Source organism: Mobula hypostoma, chromosome 9, assembly GCF_963921235.1.
Source record: "Mobula hypostoma chromosome 9, sMobHyp1.1, whole genome shotgun sequence".
Lineage (NCBI taxonomy): Eukaryota > Metazoa > Chordata > Chondrichthyes > Myliobatiformes > Myliobatidae > Mobula > Mobula hypostoma.
The window spans coordinates 122,563,147-122,582,790 of NC_086105.1; the positions used below are offsets into that span (position 1 = coordinate 122,563,147).

Here is a 19,644-nt window from a genome sequence, read left to right on the forward strand (position 1 = left end):
TCCAGAAATCGGTTATTGAACTAGTCACTCAAGGCGCTTTAAGACTCCTTAAGTATTCCATACTTCTGAATAGTATTTTCATCTGAGATGACCACGTTCTTCTACATAGCCTGGAAGCGGGGTGTTGCAGTTTTCAGTTTGCATTTGTAACTGTTGCTCTGACAGCAGAAAGTGAAATTAAAAAAAGCTCACTTTTATAATCCTGTCCTCATTTTTCCTTGGACTGAAGCTACAGTTTCTCTAACTTGTTAATATCTTTTGCAGTTTGCAAATAATAATAATAGTAATAATAATGATAGTGTGTTCTGGAAAAGAAGGATGATTATTGATGACTATATATGAGCTTGATAAAAGAAATTCAACAGCACCGTGTTTTATTTATGTTCTGGGAAGGAGGTAAATTGCTCAGCTGAACAACACCATCAATCCATTCCCCCTCGCTTTCATTTCTTTGCAGCTCTGTAACTTATTTTAAATTTGTCCATCAGCAACCCTTTGATCTTTTTGCCTCTTACCTGCAGCAAGAGGTAAATTATAGAAGTCATTTAGCCTTCCAGCATGTCTTTTGATTACTAAACAGACACTTACATTTTCAGTATGGAAAACAGGTTGTACACATTCATAGTATGCTGGAATCCATCGCGTGGTAAATGGATATCATGCATCAAAACAACAAATTGAATTATATGGTGCCTTTCCTTAAAGGAAATGCGAGGAAATATGAGTTTTGAGGAAGTAAGCTGATGCCAAGTAGATGGTAGATCTGTGTTGTGTCTGTGCACAACTACATCAATTAAATACAAATGTATGAAGCATTCAATTTCCCTTTCATAAACCCATATTCCACATAAACATGCTTTCATAATAACAGTCCATAACTAACTTCACAGTTCAAAAGATTCAGTGTTTTGGGTGGCGCTCTGTTTCTTTCAGGATAGCGTCTCTGGACCTGTGAGTGGCATCAGATCTGGTAGGTGTCTTATCTAAGACAACGTTATCGGTTTCCAGTGTCACATTGCTGTCAGTGACATCATCACTGAGAGGTAAGTCCAGTGACTGTATTGTGTCCCTCTTGCTGGATGCAATCGACTCAGGTGTTTTCTTCGGTTGAGCACCCAGTATCTGGTCCATATGACATCTCCATGTCTGACCTCCAACATCTACTGTACGTCAGTCGTCCAGTTCTTGTAGCTATCCTACTCGGTGTCCACTTGTCTTCTCAGTAATTATGTGCTAGGACTTCCTGTCCAACCTCGAAGCTCCTTGCTACTTCACTTCACACTGGTTGAACTGTTTATTCTGCACTTCCCTCCGTAGATCTGGTTTCAGGAGGTCTATGCAAGATCTCAGATTCCTGTTCATGAACAGCATTGCAGGTGTTTGATTTGTCATCGCATGAAAAGAGTTCTGATACACACAAAGGAAGTCGTTCACCTTGTGCTGTAGGGAAATGTCCTCCTTGTCCATCATTTTAATGGACTCCATGAAGGTTTGGAGAAACTTTTCAGCTAACCTATTTGTTATGAGGTGATGAGGAGCTGATATGAAATGTCTGATGTCATTTTTCTTCATGAACAGTCAGAATTCTTCTAATGTGTATTGTAGTCTGTTGTCACCCACAATTTATTCTGGTAAGCCATTTCAGGCAAAGCTAGTCCTCAGAGCGGAGGCAGTCTTTGCCGACATGGTTGACTTCGTTAGTATAACCTCTGGCCACCTTGAATGAGAATCCACAGCAATCAGAAACATGGAGCCAATGAATGGCCCAGCAAAGTCAATATGCACTCTTTGCCATGGTGACGACGGCCACTCCCATGGGTGTAACGTTGCCTGCGAGATGCATTTTGAACCTATAGTAGCCTTTGGCTAAGTCTTCAATCTATTTACCTATTCCCTTCTGAAACACCTCCTTATTAGCATTAAGCAGCTGTGGCAGCCTCTGGTTAGTGCTACCATTTGGGCTGTAGCTGCCCGTTGATGCCACACTGAGAGCTTTGATTGAGTGTCAGTCCTTTGGATTTTTCTCAACCATTCACATCTAAAAAGTGCTGGCCCTCCACTTTTCGATATATAAATCTTTGTTATGTTTGGACTCCATACGTTACATTTACTTTCAGGTTGCTATTGGGAGACACTTTTTCGCCTGTGTGGGTCTTTAGCATCACTGAGTTCTTCTCTAGTGGTATCTTAGAAGGCATCCTCTGTAATTACAGACAACGCTGACCCTGCATCCAGCTCCATTTACAGTTTACATCGGAGTCATCGAGTGTGATCCAGATGATTTTGTGATCTGCTTCAGTTATACTATGGATTTCTAGGCATGACAATTTATCTTGGTCAGACTCTGTATTGTCTGATTCTGTTTTACATTGGTAACTTTATGCATTTGCTTAGTTTTCTGATTGAGACTTTTCAATCAGTTGTACTTTTTGTCTGCCTTGCACATTCTCTCTGTGAATTTGTCCATAACACTTTCTGCAGACATTTTCTTTGAACCAACGAAGGAAGGATGAACCAACAAAGGCATCATGGGAGGATTTGCCACATTGATAACATCTTTGGCTTTTTGAAGCATTCAGGGACATTTTGTGCATTGCATATTGTAACGTCCTTTTCTATAGTTCTGCTGCATCCTTTGCTGCAGTCTTTAATGGTGTTCGATGGTCAATGCCCATCCTAAGGTTAGGTCTCTTTCGGATAGTAGCCTGAGTGCTTTGACTATGCACACCACATACAAGCCTGTCCTTTAATGCATCAGAAAGTCCATCTCTAAAGTCACAGTACTGGGAAAGTTTGCTCAGTTCTGCAATGTATTCAGAAAGGCTTTCATCTTTTGACTGGTCCTTTTATAAAATCTGTATCTCTCAGCTATTATCAGCAGTTTAGGGCTCAAGTGATTTAAAAAAATTGTAACAATTTTGCCAAATGTCTTGCTTGCTGACTTTTTAGGGATTACGAAGTTGAGTAAGAGACTGTATGTTTTTGGGCCCATTAAGTTAAGAAGTGTAGGGCCTTTCTTTTGCTCCTCCACGTTGTTTACATTACAGTACAGTTCCACCCTCTCGATATACAACTCCCATCCTTCATTAGAAACATAGAAAACTACAGCACAATACAGCCCCTTCGGCCCACAATGTTGTGCCGAACATGTACTTACTTTAAAAATTACCTAGGGTATAGAAAGACTAGCGTTATCAAATTCAGCAACTTTCCTAACTGAAGTCATTGCAACTTTATTTTCACTTTAAACTCAGCATGTCATTCACTGTTACTCATGTGTTCTTTTGTTAGTGTCTGCGATGGCTTTCATGTGCTGTTTAACTCTTGCTGTTTTATCCCATAACTGTCGGTGCAGTTCGTGATATTTTCTGACTTTCAGGTTCGTACTCGTCACCAATTGTTGTGACTGTGCACAACTACATACCAATTAAATAAAAGCACACATGTGGGAGTTGGCTTTAACTGGTGTATTCACATCGCAACGAGTGAGACAGGGAACAATGTGCATGCACAAACAAGAGCGCATGTGATGACAACAGCTCAATACACGGTGCTAAGGGGATGGGGGGAAGTAGTCATTGCTGTAAAAGAAATAGATCCATTCATTACAAGCTGAGCCTTAGTAAGTCCACAGGGGAAATAGAAGCATATTGACACTTATAAACAAGATGGGAACTCAGGGTGGGGGGACTCAAGCATTCTTAATTACTGAAAAAAGAAAGGTGGGTTCCAAGCATGATCCTGAAGTCCAGAGAAACTGGTGGGCTAAGCAGTACTGCAATAAGGGAAAGGCAGCAGGAATTATATTAGTAATGGCAATAGGGAAATTCTTTTTTTAAATATTTGCCAAGTCAATTCTCTGCTTGTGAATACTTCTTTAAAAAGTTTTTGCACCTTGTCTGTCACTGTTATGCTGAGAGCTACAAGTTGTGAATCCTTTTTGCGTTGACCGTTTTTGGAAATTTACATTTCTGCATCTATACATCTTCTGACATCCTATTTTGGCTTTCAATTTATTGCAGACATATGAAATTTTTGTGGGTTTTTGGTCACAGATGTTTCCTAAAATTAGCAAACTTTTGATCCATCAGATGAATCAATGTGGCTAAACTATATGAAATGGTGAAATTTTTCTGAGTTTATTAAAAAATTGTACACAGAGCCTTAGGAGAAATTTACATAAAGACTAAGGTTTTAAACACAAGAGATTCTGCTGATGTTGGAAACATGCAGAGCAACACACATAAAATGCTGGAGCAATTCAGCAGGTCAGACAGCATTTATAGAGAAGTTTTGGGCTGAGACTCTGTCAGGACAAGAGTTTTAATTGCAGACATGGAATGTTGTCATTAACTAACAAAATTTTGACATCTGTAGATAATTAATGATGTGGCATTGAAATCAAAATAGATTCAAAGTCATAGGGAGATACAATAGAGAAATGGGCCCTTCAGCCTACAAAATCGGCACTGTCCATCAAGCTTAAAATGTTACTATAATTCTCCCTTCACTTTCATCTACTTTCCCCCACTCATTCACACTTGAGGTGCAATTGGCAGTGGCCAATAAATGTACTAAACTTTAGGTTTTTGTAATGTGGGATGAAACTGGAACACCCGAAGGAAACCCATGCAGTCACAGGGAAAGTATACAAGCTGCACACAGAGAGTAATGGAGATCCGAGATGTGCTATATAGGCCTTGTGCTGTGAATGAGTGTTGGTACTATGTTTTGTACCTTGACCCCAGAGTAACGCTGCTTCATTTAGCTGTATTCATGGGTATTCATGTATGGTTGAATGACAGTTAAACTTGAACTTGTCAGCGCTGAATTGGATCACTGGAGCCATAAGCCAGTTGCTCTTCCAGCTGCACTATTGTGAAGTGATATCTTGTTCTAAGTTAATGGTAGGCTTTAAAAAAAAATTGTCAGGTAAGAAACAGACAAAAATTGCTTCCCTTTCAGATAAAATAGACCCTGACTTTCTTAAAAACTCACAGAAAGTAACAGCATTCATTTATTGCAATGTCAGACTAATTCTCCATTGCTTGATACACAGCCAGTTTGGATAAGTTGGCAAAGATGTGGAATGTTGTCTAAGGGCATCAGTTGCACTATAGTGACAATATGCACCTTGGGTTTTGTACGACAGAGGCTTGAACATGGGGCATTCCTGGTCATAATACATTAATGATAGCCTGGAGAGGGTGGCCTGGACTTTGGAGCAGTGATCAGATCTTGGCAGTGAAGAAAAAAAGAGGGGTTCACTACATACTAGAGAATGGAATTAAAATTGAGGGAAATAGGGATGTACTTTTACAAAACTCTGCCAGTCTGGCAATACGGTTAGTTAAATTTTGTTTAAAAATGAATAAAAAAGAACAAAGTTACAATATATTATGATATTTCCTGGAATAATTTTGCCTGATTTTGCTAGTTACATTCAGAGAAGTGTGGTTAAGAATAGATAATTAACTTCTTTCCCTTGGATGAGACTGTATCAATGTCCATGAAATCCAAAGCTTAGTCTACATTGATAAGACTGTTACACAAAGCTGGGATGCTAAATGGACATGCAGATATTTATTTATTTAGCAATTCAGCACAGAGTAGTTCCCTCCGGCCCTTCAAGCCACGCCATCCCAGCGGTCCCACAACCCCAATTTGTGGGACAATTTATGTACAATGACCAATTAACCTACCAGGAAGGTCTTTGGACCGTAGGAGGAAACCGGAGCACCCGGGGCAATCATTTGCATTCCACGGGGAGGTGATACAGAGACTCCTTACAAAATGGCACCAGAACTGAACTCCAAACTCTAGAACGGCCTGCGTTGTAATAGTGTCATGCTAACCGTGGTGCCCTTGTTGACTGTTGATCACTAGAGAGTCAACAAAGTAAGGACAAGCATGGCACGCTTGTACTGAGGGATGGGTGGTGGACAATTACGTAAAAACATTTTGTGAAAAGGACCTAATGTGGCTTAGGAGGCAGAGAGAGAAAAAGAGAAAACTGGATTATCAAGGCACGTTACTCATGAAGAGGTTGATTTTGAAACAACAATGCGTGCGCAGCCCTCCGGTGAAAAATGATATTGTATCCGTTAAATAGGGGCCGTGGACAATTCTGATTTGATGGAGAGGGAAATGAAAGCACAGATTTGATGGAGAGGGAAATGAAAGCACAGAGGAACATCTAGAAAAATTTCTGAAACGCTCGTTCGCTGCTGTCGTTACTGCGTGGTTGGGAATCTTTCGGAGGGAAGGCCTCAAAATCCCCGGCTTTGCCTGCTGTTGGTGACCGAGATGGAGGTCGAATCGCTCGGATAGAGATGGCACTCAGTACTCCGTGTCGGAGAGCTGATCAGAGCTCGAATTTTTCGGATGACTCAGAGTCAGACTGTGGTCGGGTATAGCAGGGAGAGTTTTTCTTCCTTCTCCCGTCTGCGTGAGATGTGGGACATTGGAGAGACTTTGAACTTCTACTGTGCTCATGGACTTCTTCATCAAGTTATGGTATTGTTGCACTGTTGTAACTATATGTTATAATTATGTGGTTTTGTTAGTTTTTTCAGCCTTGGTCTGTCCTGTGTTTTGTGATATCACACTGGAGGAAATATTGTATCATTTCTTAATGCATGCATTACTAAATGACAATAAAAGAGGACTAGGTGTCTTCATAATCTAAAACTGGAAAGACACCTAACCAGACTTACAGCTTATAAGCTGAAGTAGAAATGAGCAATGAGACTGCCCAAGGGGATAGCAGCAAGGGATGAGATGTAGGATCACTGAAAGGCAGGGTGTAGAAAGTCATTTCAATCCCAAACACGTCCACCAGTGCTGCTGCATTACAGGTCCAGTGACCTGGCCTCAATCCTGCTCTTAGGTGCCCTCGGTGTGACGCTTTTGCCGGTTCTCTTTGCAGCTAGGTGGATTTCTGCCGGATGCTCAAGTTTGCTTCCATCTACAAAAATGCACAGGATTTTTAAATGGCTACTGTAAATTAGCACTTAGTGTAGGTAAGTGGGGAAAAAAAAGAATTAAATTGAAAGAGAATTGATGAGTATGTGTGAAAATAAGTTGCAGGGATACAGGGAAACAAGGAGAGAGGAAATTGGACCACTGGGATTTTGTGTGGACCCAAAGGGTAAAATTGCTTTCAGCTGTCTTGTATTGAAGGCAGAACGTTTCAAGGGTTAGTGGGATTAGTTTCCTGATAGGTAGGACTACATGAGGAGTTGAAGACAAACGGTATGTATGGATTTGACAGAAGAGCATAGAAGCATTGGTTGCAGATGTCCACTAACCTACATTGAGTGAGCTGGGCTCCTCTCACCTCAGCCGGGAGAGGATTCCTCAAAATGCGCACTGGGCTCCCATCGATGACAGCTTGGGAGGATTGCCAAAGCTGCCTATACACTCTGAGAAAGGGAACTGGCTGACCCCCCAATGGAAAAGGAAAAGCCAAATGGGGTAAATCACTGTAACACACAAAAAATGCTGGAGGAACACAGCAGGCCAAGCAGCATCTAAGGAAAAGAGAAAACAGTCAACTTTTCGGGCCAAAACCCTTCATCAGGACTGGAAACAGAGATGAGAAGTCAGAGTAAGAAGGTGGGGGGAGGGGAGGAAGAAGTACATGGTTGTAGGTGAAAGGTGAAACAGGGAGAGAGGGCAGGGTGAAGTAAAGAGCTGGGATATTGACTGATCTGCCCAGAGAAGGGGAGTACTATAATTGTCCAATCAGATGGAACCTGTATCACAGCACTATTTTGAACACACCTACTCACTGACTTTTGGAAGAGTATTTGTACAGGATGGAGGATAAAGGGGTTGACATGGAGCTGACAAGTCAATTGAAATCTGTAGATAATCTGGAGGAAAGAAAGCGGAACACTGCCATGTATAATGCCACAAGGGGTCCAGACTACCCCCCCCCCAAGAGTAGAGTAGGGGGTCCTACATGTGCCAAATTACACATCAAATTGAACCAGCAGTTGAGAACCGTCCTGAAGAGATAATCACAATAGTACCAGATCAGCATAACAGTCCTCCAGAGGGCAGTAGACACCATGTTTATCAATGCTACCACAAATTTTAAACTCACCTTGATACATGATTTTTAATTAGTGCAAATGCCAGGATATTCCTTTTTAAATTTGAAGACTTCTAAGGGATCTAGATAGGAACAGATTTCCTGAGATAGGAACTGAGGTGGTTAATGGAAGGAGGAACAGACTGAATCCAGACAGGAATAATCCTTGAACTATTGGGGTCCAAGAGACCAGCCAAGTGATTAAGGTGATAGACAGGCACTAATCAACCTGGAATATGAGGAATTAACTTAAGCAGTGCTTATGGGAGCTGGGTGATAGGCTGAATAAGATATGACCTCATGATAAATGCAGAGAGACAGACTATCAATAACTAATCCTGGAAATTTAGTGTTTGACTGCTGAAGGTTCTCAAAAGAGTTTGCCCCACCAAGTGTGACTCATGCCTTGCAATATATAGGGATGATTTTGTTGCACTCAGCTCTAAGCAAGGGCATTCATTTCCCAGCTGTCACAATTTGAAACAATCATTAGGCAGAGAAAATCATTACATAGTGCTGACTCAGGAAGGATGGTCCCAAGAGAAAATTACCTTAAATGAGGAACAATTTGCCCACACCCAGTTTGCATGACTTCAGCTAAATTAGGGTGTGTAGTGGAAAATGGTTTGTTCAATTTAAAACTGACTTACACCACTGCTGGGTGAAATAGTGAATATGGTAAAATTCCAATGATGACTACACAAAGTGTAGGGATGCACTTGACAGAAGTTAGGTGGGCAAAAAGAGGACATAAGAAGGCTCCAGCAGGCAAGGTGAGGCAAAATACCGAGAGATTCTATAGGTATATTAAAAGTACACGGTTGACAAGGGAGAAAATAGGTCTGCTAAAAGATGAGCACAGCTGTCTGTGTGTGAAACCAAAGGAAATGGGTTAGAATTTAATGAATATTTCTTTTCCATTTTCACTCCAGATAGAATGATGGAAGGTAAGGAAATGGAAGAACAGGGAGCAGGTCTTGAAGGCCTTAATGTGCCTTAAAGTGGACAAATCCCCAGGACCTGACCTGATATATTCTCAGATTTAGTGGAAAGCCAGACAAGAAGTTGCGGAGGCCTTTGCAGAGACATTTTGTTTATCTCTGGCTACAGATGAGATTGTGGAGGACTGGAGAGTGGCTAATACGGTACCATTGTTTAAAGTTGCCGGAAAATCAAGCCAGGAAATTATAGGCCAGTGAGCTTGACATTGGAGAAGGGTAAATTGCAAGAGGGAAATCTGAGGATCAGGATCTACCAACATCTAGAGAGACAGGGTCTGATTCAAGATAGTCAGCACAGCTTTGTGTTTGGAAAATTGTGTTTGACAAACCTTTTGAGTTCCTTGAGGAGGTAACCAAAAGGGTAGGTGAGAGTACGACAGTGGATTTTGTCTACAGGAACCAAAGCAAGGCCTTTGACAAAGTCCTCATGACAGGCTAATCTGGAAGTTTGAATCGCATGGGATCCTGGGCAAAACAGCATATTGAATTCATAATCGGCTTAGTGGGAGGAAGCAGAGGCTGATTGACGGCAAAAGGTTGATTTTCAGACTGGAGGCCTATATCAGTTGTGTGCCACAAGGATCAGTGCTGGGACCTTTGTTGTTTGTAATTTATAACAATTTGTACGTGGAAGTACAAGCCATGGTTAGCAGGTTTGCGAATGGTAAAGTAGGTGATGTTGTAGGTGGTGCAGAAGGTTATGAAAAACTACAAGGGGATTCTGATCAGCTAGGTATGCAGGTTGAGGAATGGCAAATGGCTTTCATTCTGTTTAAATGTGCGGTGTTACATTTCAGGAGATAAAACCAGGGTAGGACTTGCATAATGAATGGTAGGAACCTGGGGATTGTTACAGAACAGAGGACCTACTGTGTTCACTGAAAGTAGCATCACTTGTTGAAAGGATAGTGAAGAAGGCATTTGGTGTGATGGCCTCCATAGTTCAGGTCTTGAGTACGGGAGTAGGGAAATTACAATGCAGTTGTATAAAACGCTGGTGACACCACACTTGGAATATTGTTTATAGTTTTGCTCATCCTGTTCTAAGATGTTATGAAGCCAGAAAGTGCAGAAAAGATTTACAAGCATGCTGCCTGGACTTGGGGGCCCGATTGACAAGGAGAAATTGCGCAGACTAGCTTTTTTGATTTACTGACTTTCAGGGAAAGGCTGTTGTTATGACAGCATGTCATTAGGCTCTCTATTACACTTCCTGTACTCCAACTCATTATTTGGGATACGGCCACAATGGTGGTATCGTCTGCAAATTTGCAGATAAAAGTTAGCAGCGGATGTGGCCATGCAGTTATGAATGTATGGACAGTAGCACAGGGGTTGAGAATGCAATCCTGTGGGGCAACAGTGTTGAGAATAATTGTGACAGGGACATTGCTGCCTAACCTTATGGCCTATTGGTCAGCAAGTCAAGGATCCAGCTGTAAAGGGAGATGTTGAGTCCCAGCTTTATGTTTAGAAATTAGTTTGCTTGGAAATATAATATTGAAGGCAGAGCTGTGGACAATAAGCAATAGTCTAACATAGATATCTTTACTGTTCAGTTGATCCAGAGATGAGCATAGGGCCAGGAAGATGGTATTTGCCATAGATTTGCTTTGATAGTATGTGAATTGAAGTGGATCACGGTTCTCTAGGAGGCCAGAATAAATGCGTGACATGCCCAGCCTCTTGAATATCAGAGCCACCAGTCAGTAATCATTATTGAATTGTATTGAATTGACTTTATTATTTCCATCCTTCACATACGTGAGCAGTAAAAATCTTTACGTTACGTCTCCGTCTGAATGTGCAATGCGCAAATTATAGTAATTTGTAGTAAATAGTATGTAGAACAGGACAGTCAATATAGCATAGAAATACAATTGTATCAGCATGAATTAATCAGTCTGATGGCCTGGTGGAGAAGCTGTCCCAGAGCCTGTTGTTCCTGGCTTTTATGCTGTGGTACTGTTTCCCGGATGGTAGCAGCTGGAACAGTTTGAGGTTGAGGTGACTCGGGTCCCCAATGATCCTTTGGGCCCTTTTTACTCACCTGTCTTTGTAAATGTCCTGAATAGTGGGAAGTTGGTACCTACAGACGCGCTGGGCTGTCCACACTACTCTCTGCAGAGTCCTGCGATTGGGGGAAGTACAGTTCCCATACTAGACAGTGATGCAGCCAGTCAGGATGCCCTCAATTGTGCCCCTGTAGAAAGTCCATAGGATCTGGGGACTCACGCCAAACTTCTTCAACCGTCTGAGGTGAAAGAGGAGCGTTGTGCCTTTTTCACCACACAACTGGTATGTACAAACCACGTGAGATCCTCGGTGATGTGTATGTTGAGGAACTTAAAGCTGTTCACCCTCTTGACCCAAGATTCATTGCTATCAATAGGAATTAGCCTGCCTCCATTCCTCCTGTAGTCCACAACCAGCTCCTTTGTTTTTGCGACATTGAGGGAGAGGCTGTTCTTTTGACACCACTGTGTCAGGGTGATGACTTCTTCCCTGTTGGCTGCCTCATTATTATTTGAGATAAGGTCAATTGTCAGCAAACTTAGTCAGCAGATTGGAGCTGTGGGTGGCAACACAGTCATGGGTATACAGTGAGTAAAGGGGGTGGGGTTAGGACACAGCCCTGAAGGGCACCTATGTTGTGGGTCAGAGGGGCAGACGTCAGGGAGCCCACTCTTACCACCTGTCGGCAATCTGACAGGAAGTCCAGGATCCAGCTGCTCAAGGCAGGGTGAAGGCTGGGGTCTCTGAGCTTCTGGTCAAGCCTGCAGGGAATTATGGTGTTGAATGCTGAACTGTGGTCCAAGAACAGCATTCTCACATAAGCATCCCTCTTCTCCAGATGTCATCTGTCGATCGTTTGTGTGGGTAGGTGAATTGTAGGGGGTCCAGTTTGGGTGGTAGCAAGCTGCAGATGTCGTCCTTGACCAGCCTCTCAAAGCATTTGCTTTTTACTGAGGTGAGTGTGACAGGATGCCAGTCGTTCAGACATGTTACGTCGGTCTTTTTGAGTAAGGCACTTTACCTTGTTATTTTAGGTACTGAGATAAACAGTGGTCTTCTTAAGGCAGGTGGGAACCTCAGATTGAAGCAGGGAGAGTTTCAAAATGACTGCAAATACTCCCCTCCCCCGCTGCCCTGCACAGAATATAACAACACAGACAGTGATATCACCCAGGCCAGTTGCTTTCCATGACTCCACACCCAGGATGACTGACCTTGTGTCTGGCATGGTGACTGTGAATTCAGGTGCATTGGAGGTTGTCGGGAGGGTGATGGAATTCCAATCCCTTCTGTTCAAAATGGGGTTAGAATGCATTATGCTCATCCGGAAAGGATGCACGATTGTCCGTGGCTTCAGTTTGTAACCCGCTATAAGCCCTGTCAAAACTGATGGTGGTCTGGGATTTTTGTTCTGCATTGGTATTCTTTCTTGGCATCCCTGATAGCTTCATGAAGGTCATATCTCAATTTCTTATAAAGGCGTTAGCACAGGTGAAAATAAGATTGGATGGAGAAGTAAAGAAAGGTGGAGAAAGGTTCAAGGAGGGAATTCAGGAACATTGGCCACATTGGCAATTGAAGAATTGGCTGAAAATAGTGAAATGGTATAAAACATGGATACAGTAAAGATGAGAATTGTGGGATTGCAGTGATCCAGTAGGGCCAGAGTCACTTGTAGAAATAGAGAAAAGCAAGTCTCTAAGGAGAACTTAAACTACATACTGTATTTTAAAGCATCACTGATGCAAGTCAGCAAGTAACTATGATGGAGTAGGACAAGATCCATCAATGCTTGGTGTGAACTGAAGTATACAGAGGCTGTGCATTGGGAGGTCAGCCAGGAGAATGCTGGAATGGATGAATCTAAAGGCAATATATTTTAGAAAGGATTTTAACAGCTGGTTTGCTGAGAAGTCCTTCAGAAAGTCCATATATGGATTACTTTCCACATATTTCACATGTACTCATGTCAAGCAATGTCTTGTTAGTTCCAAAGTTTGAAAGTTATGCTTCAAGATCTCTTAGTTTTATTGATTTCTATTGTACTGCATCAGAATATGTAATAGTTCATATGCTAATGATCTTTAGTAATATTTTAGTGCTTTCTGATAACAGTCTGGTGTTTCTGCCACCCCCACATTTCAGTTATATAATGCTATGACCTTTTTTGAAAATGTTCTTAACATTATTATTGTATTTGAATGACTTAAGTTGATTTTAAGCATGTGTGAACATAAGCTATGTAAAAGATGCTTCTGCATCAGGCATCACAACAGGCTTCCAAATTTGCACCATGAATTAGATATCTTCCCTCCAACAGGAGAATCACCTGTTGTTTTCAGTCCATCCACTTTAAATGGATGTATATATTTGAAACTTTTTTTTACAGTTAACAAGAATAGCAACTAAATTTTAAGACCATAAGACATAGGGGCAGAATTAGGCCATTCAGCCCATCGGGTCTTCTCTGCCATTTCATCATGGCTGATCCATTTTCCTCGCAACCCCATTCTTCTGCCTTCTCCCCATAACCTTTCCTGCCCTGACTAATAAAGAAGCTGTTAACCTTTGCCTTAAATGCACCCAGTGACCTGACCTCCATAGCCGCCTGTGGCAATGAATTCCATATTTTCACTATCCTCTGGCTAAAGAAATTTGTCTTCATCTCCTTTCTAAATGGACATCCCTCTAATAGTTACTCATATTTACAAACAAAACACTGCAATCTCAGCAGCAGTTTAAGGCAACATCTGATGCTAGTTTCTGTCTCAAAGTCCTCTTATGAAGTTCAATATCTATCACAATGGAAAAGTCAACCCCATTGCAAGATGCTGTGTAAAAGACTGTCCGGTCTGCAACCATAATCAAAAGCCCTATATAAGCTCAGGCTATCTTATATCCCTTATCTTCACACCTCAATGCAAGCTTGTTCGCAACTCCAGCGTACAACCGCAAGATCTTTAGTCATTCCCAGACAGCAATTCAGAATTTTCTTCCTTCAGTTCTCAAATGTTGGTTTGAGAATCAAAATTTACGTATGACAGGATTATTTGGATTATTTTGCCTCGCTCAAAATAACATAAAAGTTCCCAACAATGATGACTAAAATGCTCAAAGAAGATATTCTCAGCTTTCAAATCAGATCAGGATTCCATAACCACAAAAATGAACAGAACAATTTATTACACTCGTTTCTGAGCACTCTGCACGTAACGACAGAAACCCCACTGCAATTGAACCGAGCCTCTCTCCTACCATTGTCTGAAGCCTTCCAAACCGATCAACGTTCTGTCCCCAAAAATAGTGACACCTACTCGAGGGAGCACAAAACTACTTACATAAGGTATGCTCGTTCCACAAACTCCTCATAGCAGACCAGAATGATAGCATAACTAAAGCAAAAAATTACTCAGTTAAAATGCCACATCAACAGAAACTTCAATTTAAACCACGAAACTCAACACGGCAGGATGTGCCTCAGACCAAAGTCAATGGTGAACTACCCAGTGACACGGGTATTCATCTGTTTCCTCCTCCCTGCTTGTAATTTTCTATCACCTCTTCCTCCAGATCACTCCTCCTCCCATCCCAAGTTCATGCTGATACCTTTATCCTCCCTTAATTCACCTTGGCATCTTCAACTGCACATCTTCCTAATACTGCTTTCCTTCTTGTGTTTAATCCTGATGTTACTCATATTTGTAACATATAACCAAATGAGCTCATTTGAACTTGTATCCAATTTTTGGTCAGAAATAGTACATTTGACTTGATTTAGTTCAGACACTCTTGTCCACCTGTGCACTCACATTTTGCAACAGCTATTTTCAGGACTGTGCCCACGTTTATATACAAATACAGAGATTATACAATACGTATGGCAATTTATCATACGCTATTATTTTCATGGGGAAGAAGGGAAAAGAAATGGGAGAGTGAAACCATCAGCATTTTATTATGATAAACTTTTCCCTGCAACAAAATGAACAGAAAATGAACAAAGCACTGCACCTATCATTAATGTCCATTAATGTATAATTGCCACTAATCAAAGCTTCATTTTACTAGAGTTTCTAACTTCTAACAGAGATGAATTTATTTTACAGTGGTAGATAGCCTGTAATAATCTAATGCTTCATTTGTGCTACTTAAACTGCAATTTAGATCTGTCAATTAGATTCCCAATATTTATAAGATTATGGCTTACCTCCGTGCTGGATTTTGTCTTTGTCTCATTGGAAACTTCCCTCATTTTCAAGGCTGTGAGTTTTTGTAATAAATATGCTTTGTCTTTTCCTTCCTAAGAGGAAAGAATATTTTTGTAATGTTAACCACCCAACACATGTATTGGCAGCACACAGAGTTTTCAGTTAGAGAAAAAAAACTGAAAATCCAAATCAGAAGTAGAAAATGCTGGAAATATTCAGTAGAGCAGGCAGAATCACTGGGGGAGAAAAACGGTCTCAAGCAGCATGCATGGGACTAGAGCCATTTCAAGTCCATCCAATAAATTTCAAGTATATCTTTCTTTCACATGCAAAGTTTTGAATAAAGTGTTGTAAATCTGCTGAGGAATAATCACTCACTTATGACATGAAGATAATTTTTGAATACCTATTTTCATTTCTCTGCAGTATTTATTATTCTTCATTGTGGCAGATACTAAACAAGCAAAACAAATTCCTGATGCTGAGACACATCCTAGAGATATGCTAGGATACATCATCAGTGATGCACTCTGGGGTCATTGGGTGCTTTGCGACTTTCAGCACCAGACACCCTCACCCAGGTGACCCAGCCAGGGTTAATCAGGCCCCGGCTTGTGCCCACATAGCATTGGTCCACAGGTCACCCCTCTTGATCCATAGCCCTCTGGAAATTTGGTCAGCAGCCTCTGTGCTAATCCTGATGGCTCTTTTCTTTGCAGCCCCCATAATGCCAAGGTGAGAGTAGGTTCTGCACAGCAAGCATCCAGCAAAACCTCTACACCCCACCTCTATAGACTCACATCATGTCCTTCAGCCCTGTCTTTGGCACTGTTCTACCAGCTTCTGGTATTTGGCTTTCTTATGTTCAAACACCTCCTCGATCCCAAACTGAAAAGTGACTAACTTGAGCATTAGTAATTTGTCATCTATCATATCAATATAAATTTATATTGTGCTACTTTTATAGACCATAACTAATCAGCATTCTCAATGCATTTCATTACAATCCAATGTGGATTTTGTAGGTAGAAGTTTCAAATAAATTATTCATTATTAATGTAAGAAGCAACATCAAATAAGAATGGATCAATTCATATGAACCCCAGTAATAATTTACAGGTAGAAAAATATATCAAAGGCATAATGTTTTGTATTTCAGGGGAAAATAAATGAATAAGAAAATTCCTAAGGTTTGATTTGTAGTCAGCATTTGAATTAACTTGGAATGGTTTACAAAAAGTACTATTATGTCCTTTTAATATGTAAAGACACATCCAACAGGCATCCACTTTTCAGATACTCTGATGGCCATTGCTGGAAGGTTATATGTGATAACTTTGGAGTGAGGCAAGCAGATCGGCTCAGTTGTTATGGCCTTTGTTGTTCTTTAGACATTATTACTCATTGTTAAAACTTTTACGTGAGTAGTGGCCAGTTAGGCAGAAAACAGAAGGAAAACCAACATCACTGAACCAGCAGGCACCCAATAGCTTCAGAAGAGAAGAAGGTAAGATATATTAAAAAAACAAATCACAACTAAGGTGAGCCAGATGCTGAGATTCTAAAAAGAAAACTAGAAATTTTAATTTAAAATTATGGTGTAGAAAAGTAAAAATACTTCAAAGGAATAAACTCTCAAACTTACATTAATAATACGCTCTTGTAAGAGTTTTGCCATCATTTTATGCCCATCGATAATTTGCCAATACAGATAGATAATAGCACTTGAGAAAAGAGAATAAAGAGTATTATTAATAGTGATACATTGTTCTGTGATACATATATAGTTGATTCGTCTCTAGAACTACAAACACCATGGTATAGTGTAATTAAATTGGATACAAGTTGTGTGTAATTTGGCACCATATTATTAATCCATTGGTATAAAAATTTTGTTAATTTAGAGATGCAGTCATGCAACATTGGAGATGTAATTTAAAAGTCAAGACATAATTTGAATACCAAGCATTCTTATTACGCTCAGAAGATAAACTTGTATCGGAATTAGAATCAGGTTTATTGTCACTGACACGGGTCATGAAATTCGTTGCTCGGTGGCAGCAGCACAGTTTGGGCGTAACAAATTACTACAAGTTACAATAAATATCAATAAGTAAATAATGCAAAAGAGGAATAGTGAGGTAGTGTTCATGGACCTTTCGGAAATCTTACGGCAGAGTGGAAGACGCTGTTCCTAAAACATTGAGTTCAGGCTCCCCTACCTCCTCTCTGATGGGAGTAGTGAGAAGGGGGCTTATCCAGGATAGAGAGGGTCTTTAATAATGAATGCCACCTCTTGAGGTACCGCAATGATTAGGGCCTGTTGATTACGTGCTAATCATTTGAATCCTTGAGTAGAGCAGTTACCATAACAAACTGAAACGCATCTGGATAGAATGCCTTCTGTGATGCGCAGGTTACCGTTTGACTTTCAACCTGATAGCAATTAACAATATCAAATTCACCTTCGGATAGCTATAAGGAAGTTTTATGGATTCACAATTGATAATTCACTACAGTGTTATTTTATCATTGAATATGTACCTCATACTTACAACACAATAATTGTTAAAATGAAGAAGAACAGCGGATTCACAATCAATTTGTTGTAGATCCACCCAAGCCACTCCAGCTGACGAATCGGCCCATGAATAAATCTTGAAACGGCACTATAAGGGACACTTAATCCTCTAAAGGGGCCACAGAATTCAGAAGGCTTCGATCTGAAGAAAATATTGCAAAATATAAAATTAACAATACAGCAGACACAGAAATGACAATACAGTGGTAGAATGCCCATTTTTGGCATAATGCATATTAAGGACTGCTTCAATGTACTTCTGATTTAACATGAGACCATAAGAAATAGGAGCAGGAGTAGGCCACCCGGCCCATCGAGCCTGCCCCGCCATTCAAGAGGATCATGGCTGATCTGTCCGTAAACTCAGCTCCATCTACCTGCCTTTTCCCCATAACCCTTAATTCTCCTACTATGTAAAAATCTATCTAACTGTATCTTAAAAATATAATTAGTGAAGAAGCCTCAACTACTTCCCTGGGCAGAGAATTCCATAGATTCAGCACCCTCTGGGAAAAACAGTTTCTCCTCATCTCCGTCCTAAATCTTCTCCCCTGAATCTTAAGGCAATGTCCTCTAGTTCTAGTCTCACCTACCAATGGAAACAACTTTCCTACTTCTATCTTATCTATCCCTTTTAAAATTTTGTATGTTTCTATAAGATTCCCTCTCATTCTTCTGAACTCCAGAGAGTATAGTCCCAGGCGACTCAATCTCTCCTCATAGGTTAACCCCTTCATCTCTGGAATCAACCTGGTGAACCTCCTATGCACTGCCTCCAAAGCCAGTATATCCTTCCTCAAGTATGGAGACCAGAACTGCACACAGTACTCCAGGCGTGGCCTCACCAGTACCCTGTGTAGTTGCAGCATGACCTCCTTGCTCTTGAATTTAATCTACATTTTTACATATCATCTGCAAGAACAAATCATCAATATAATTATTCATATCCAGATTTATTTATCACATGTACATTGAAACATACAGTGAAATGTGTCATTTGGATTAACCAACACACCCAAGGATGTGCTGGGGGCAGCCCACAAGTGTGGCCGCACATTCTGGAGCCAACATAGCACGCCCACAGTGTTCAGCAGAAGAGCACAGAACGCAGCAAAACAGAACATGCCAAGAGACAAAACAACAACAGCTAAACAAACCCCGTTCCTCCTTCCCATCCACCCACACATCCTCTAGACCCAGCCGACTCATGACCCTTGACTTCTTCAGTGGACTCGCAGAGATTCCAGACGGGGGTTCAGTCAATGAGCCTTGACTTCTGGACTTACGTTTATTAAATAAGAGTTGAATTACTTCTTAACTACCTTGAACTCTTACCACTGTCTTCATCATTTATTTCGTAAGTATCATGAATAAAAACATCATTAGCTTGATCATACTTTGCTGTGAAAATATTGAGACTCAAAACATTTCTCAAAACATTGGGATTTTTTTTGGTGTGTTTTGTTGCAGATTTCCAGCACCGACAGCTTCTTTCTTGTATGTCCATATTGAGGCTCATGGTGTTTTCCATTACTTATAGACAGATGAAATTTCAGACTGATGTGCAGTTAAATCAATATCCACAAACGACCGTCAGAATTGGTAAAGCAGATGGCACTGTAAAGACAGCATTTTGCTGTATGGCACACACTAATTTATTTTCAGAGCTGCTGTTGCCGCAGTTGTACAGAAGATATAAAATAATTTTGTCAGTTTTCACACTAGCTAATTGTCATCTTC

General features: G+C 40.8%; 1 protein-coding gene across 4 annotated transcripts in view; it reads right to left on the reverse strand.

Moving 5' to 3' along the window:
• Positions 1-19,644, reverse strand: part of tmc5 (transmembrane channel like 5) — a 125,922-nt gene that overhangs the window by 9,561 nt on the left and 96,717 nt on the right. For all 4 annotated transcript variants that reach the window (XM_063059052.1, XM_063059051.1, XM_063059050.1 and 1 more), the window contains 3 exons: positions 17,879-18,046; positions 16,969-17,047; positions 15,323-15,415 (listed from right to left, as the gene is read on the reverse strand). In XM_063059052.1, the coding sequence (XP_062915122.1) occupies positions 15,323-15,415; positions 16,969-17,047; positions 17,879-18,046 (340 nt within the window). The remainder of the gene's footprint in view (positions 1-15,322; positions 15,416-16,968; positions 17,048-17,878; positions 18,047-19,644) is intronic.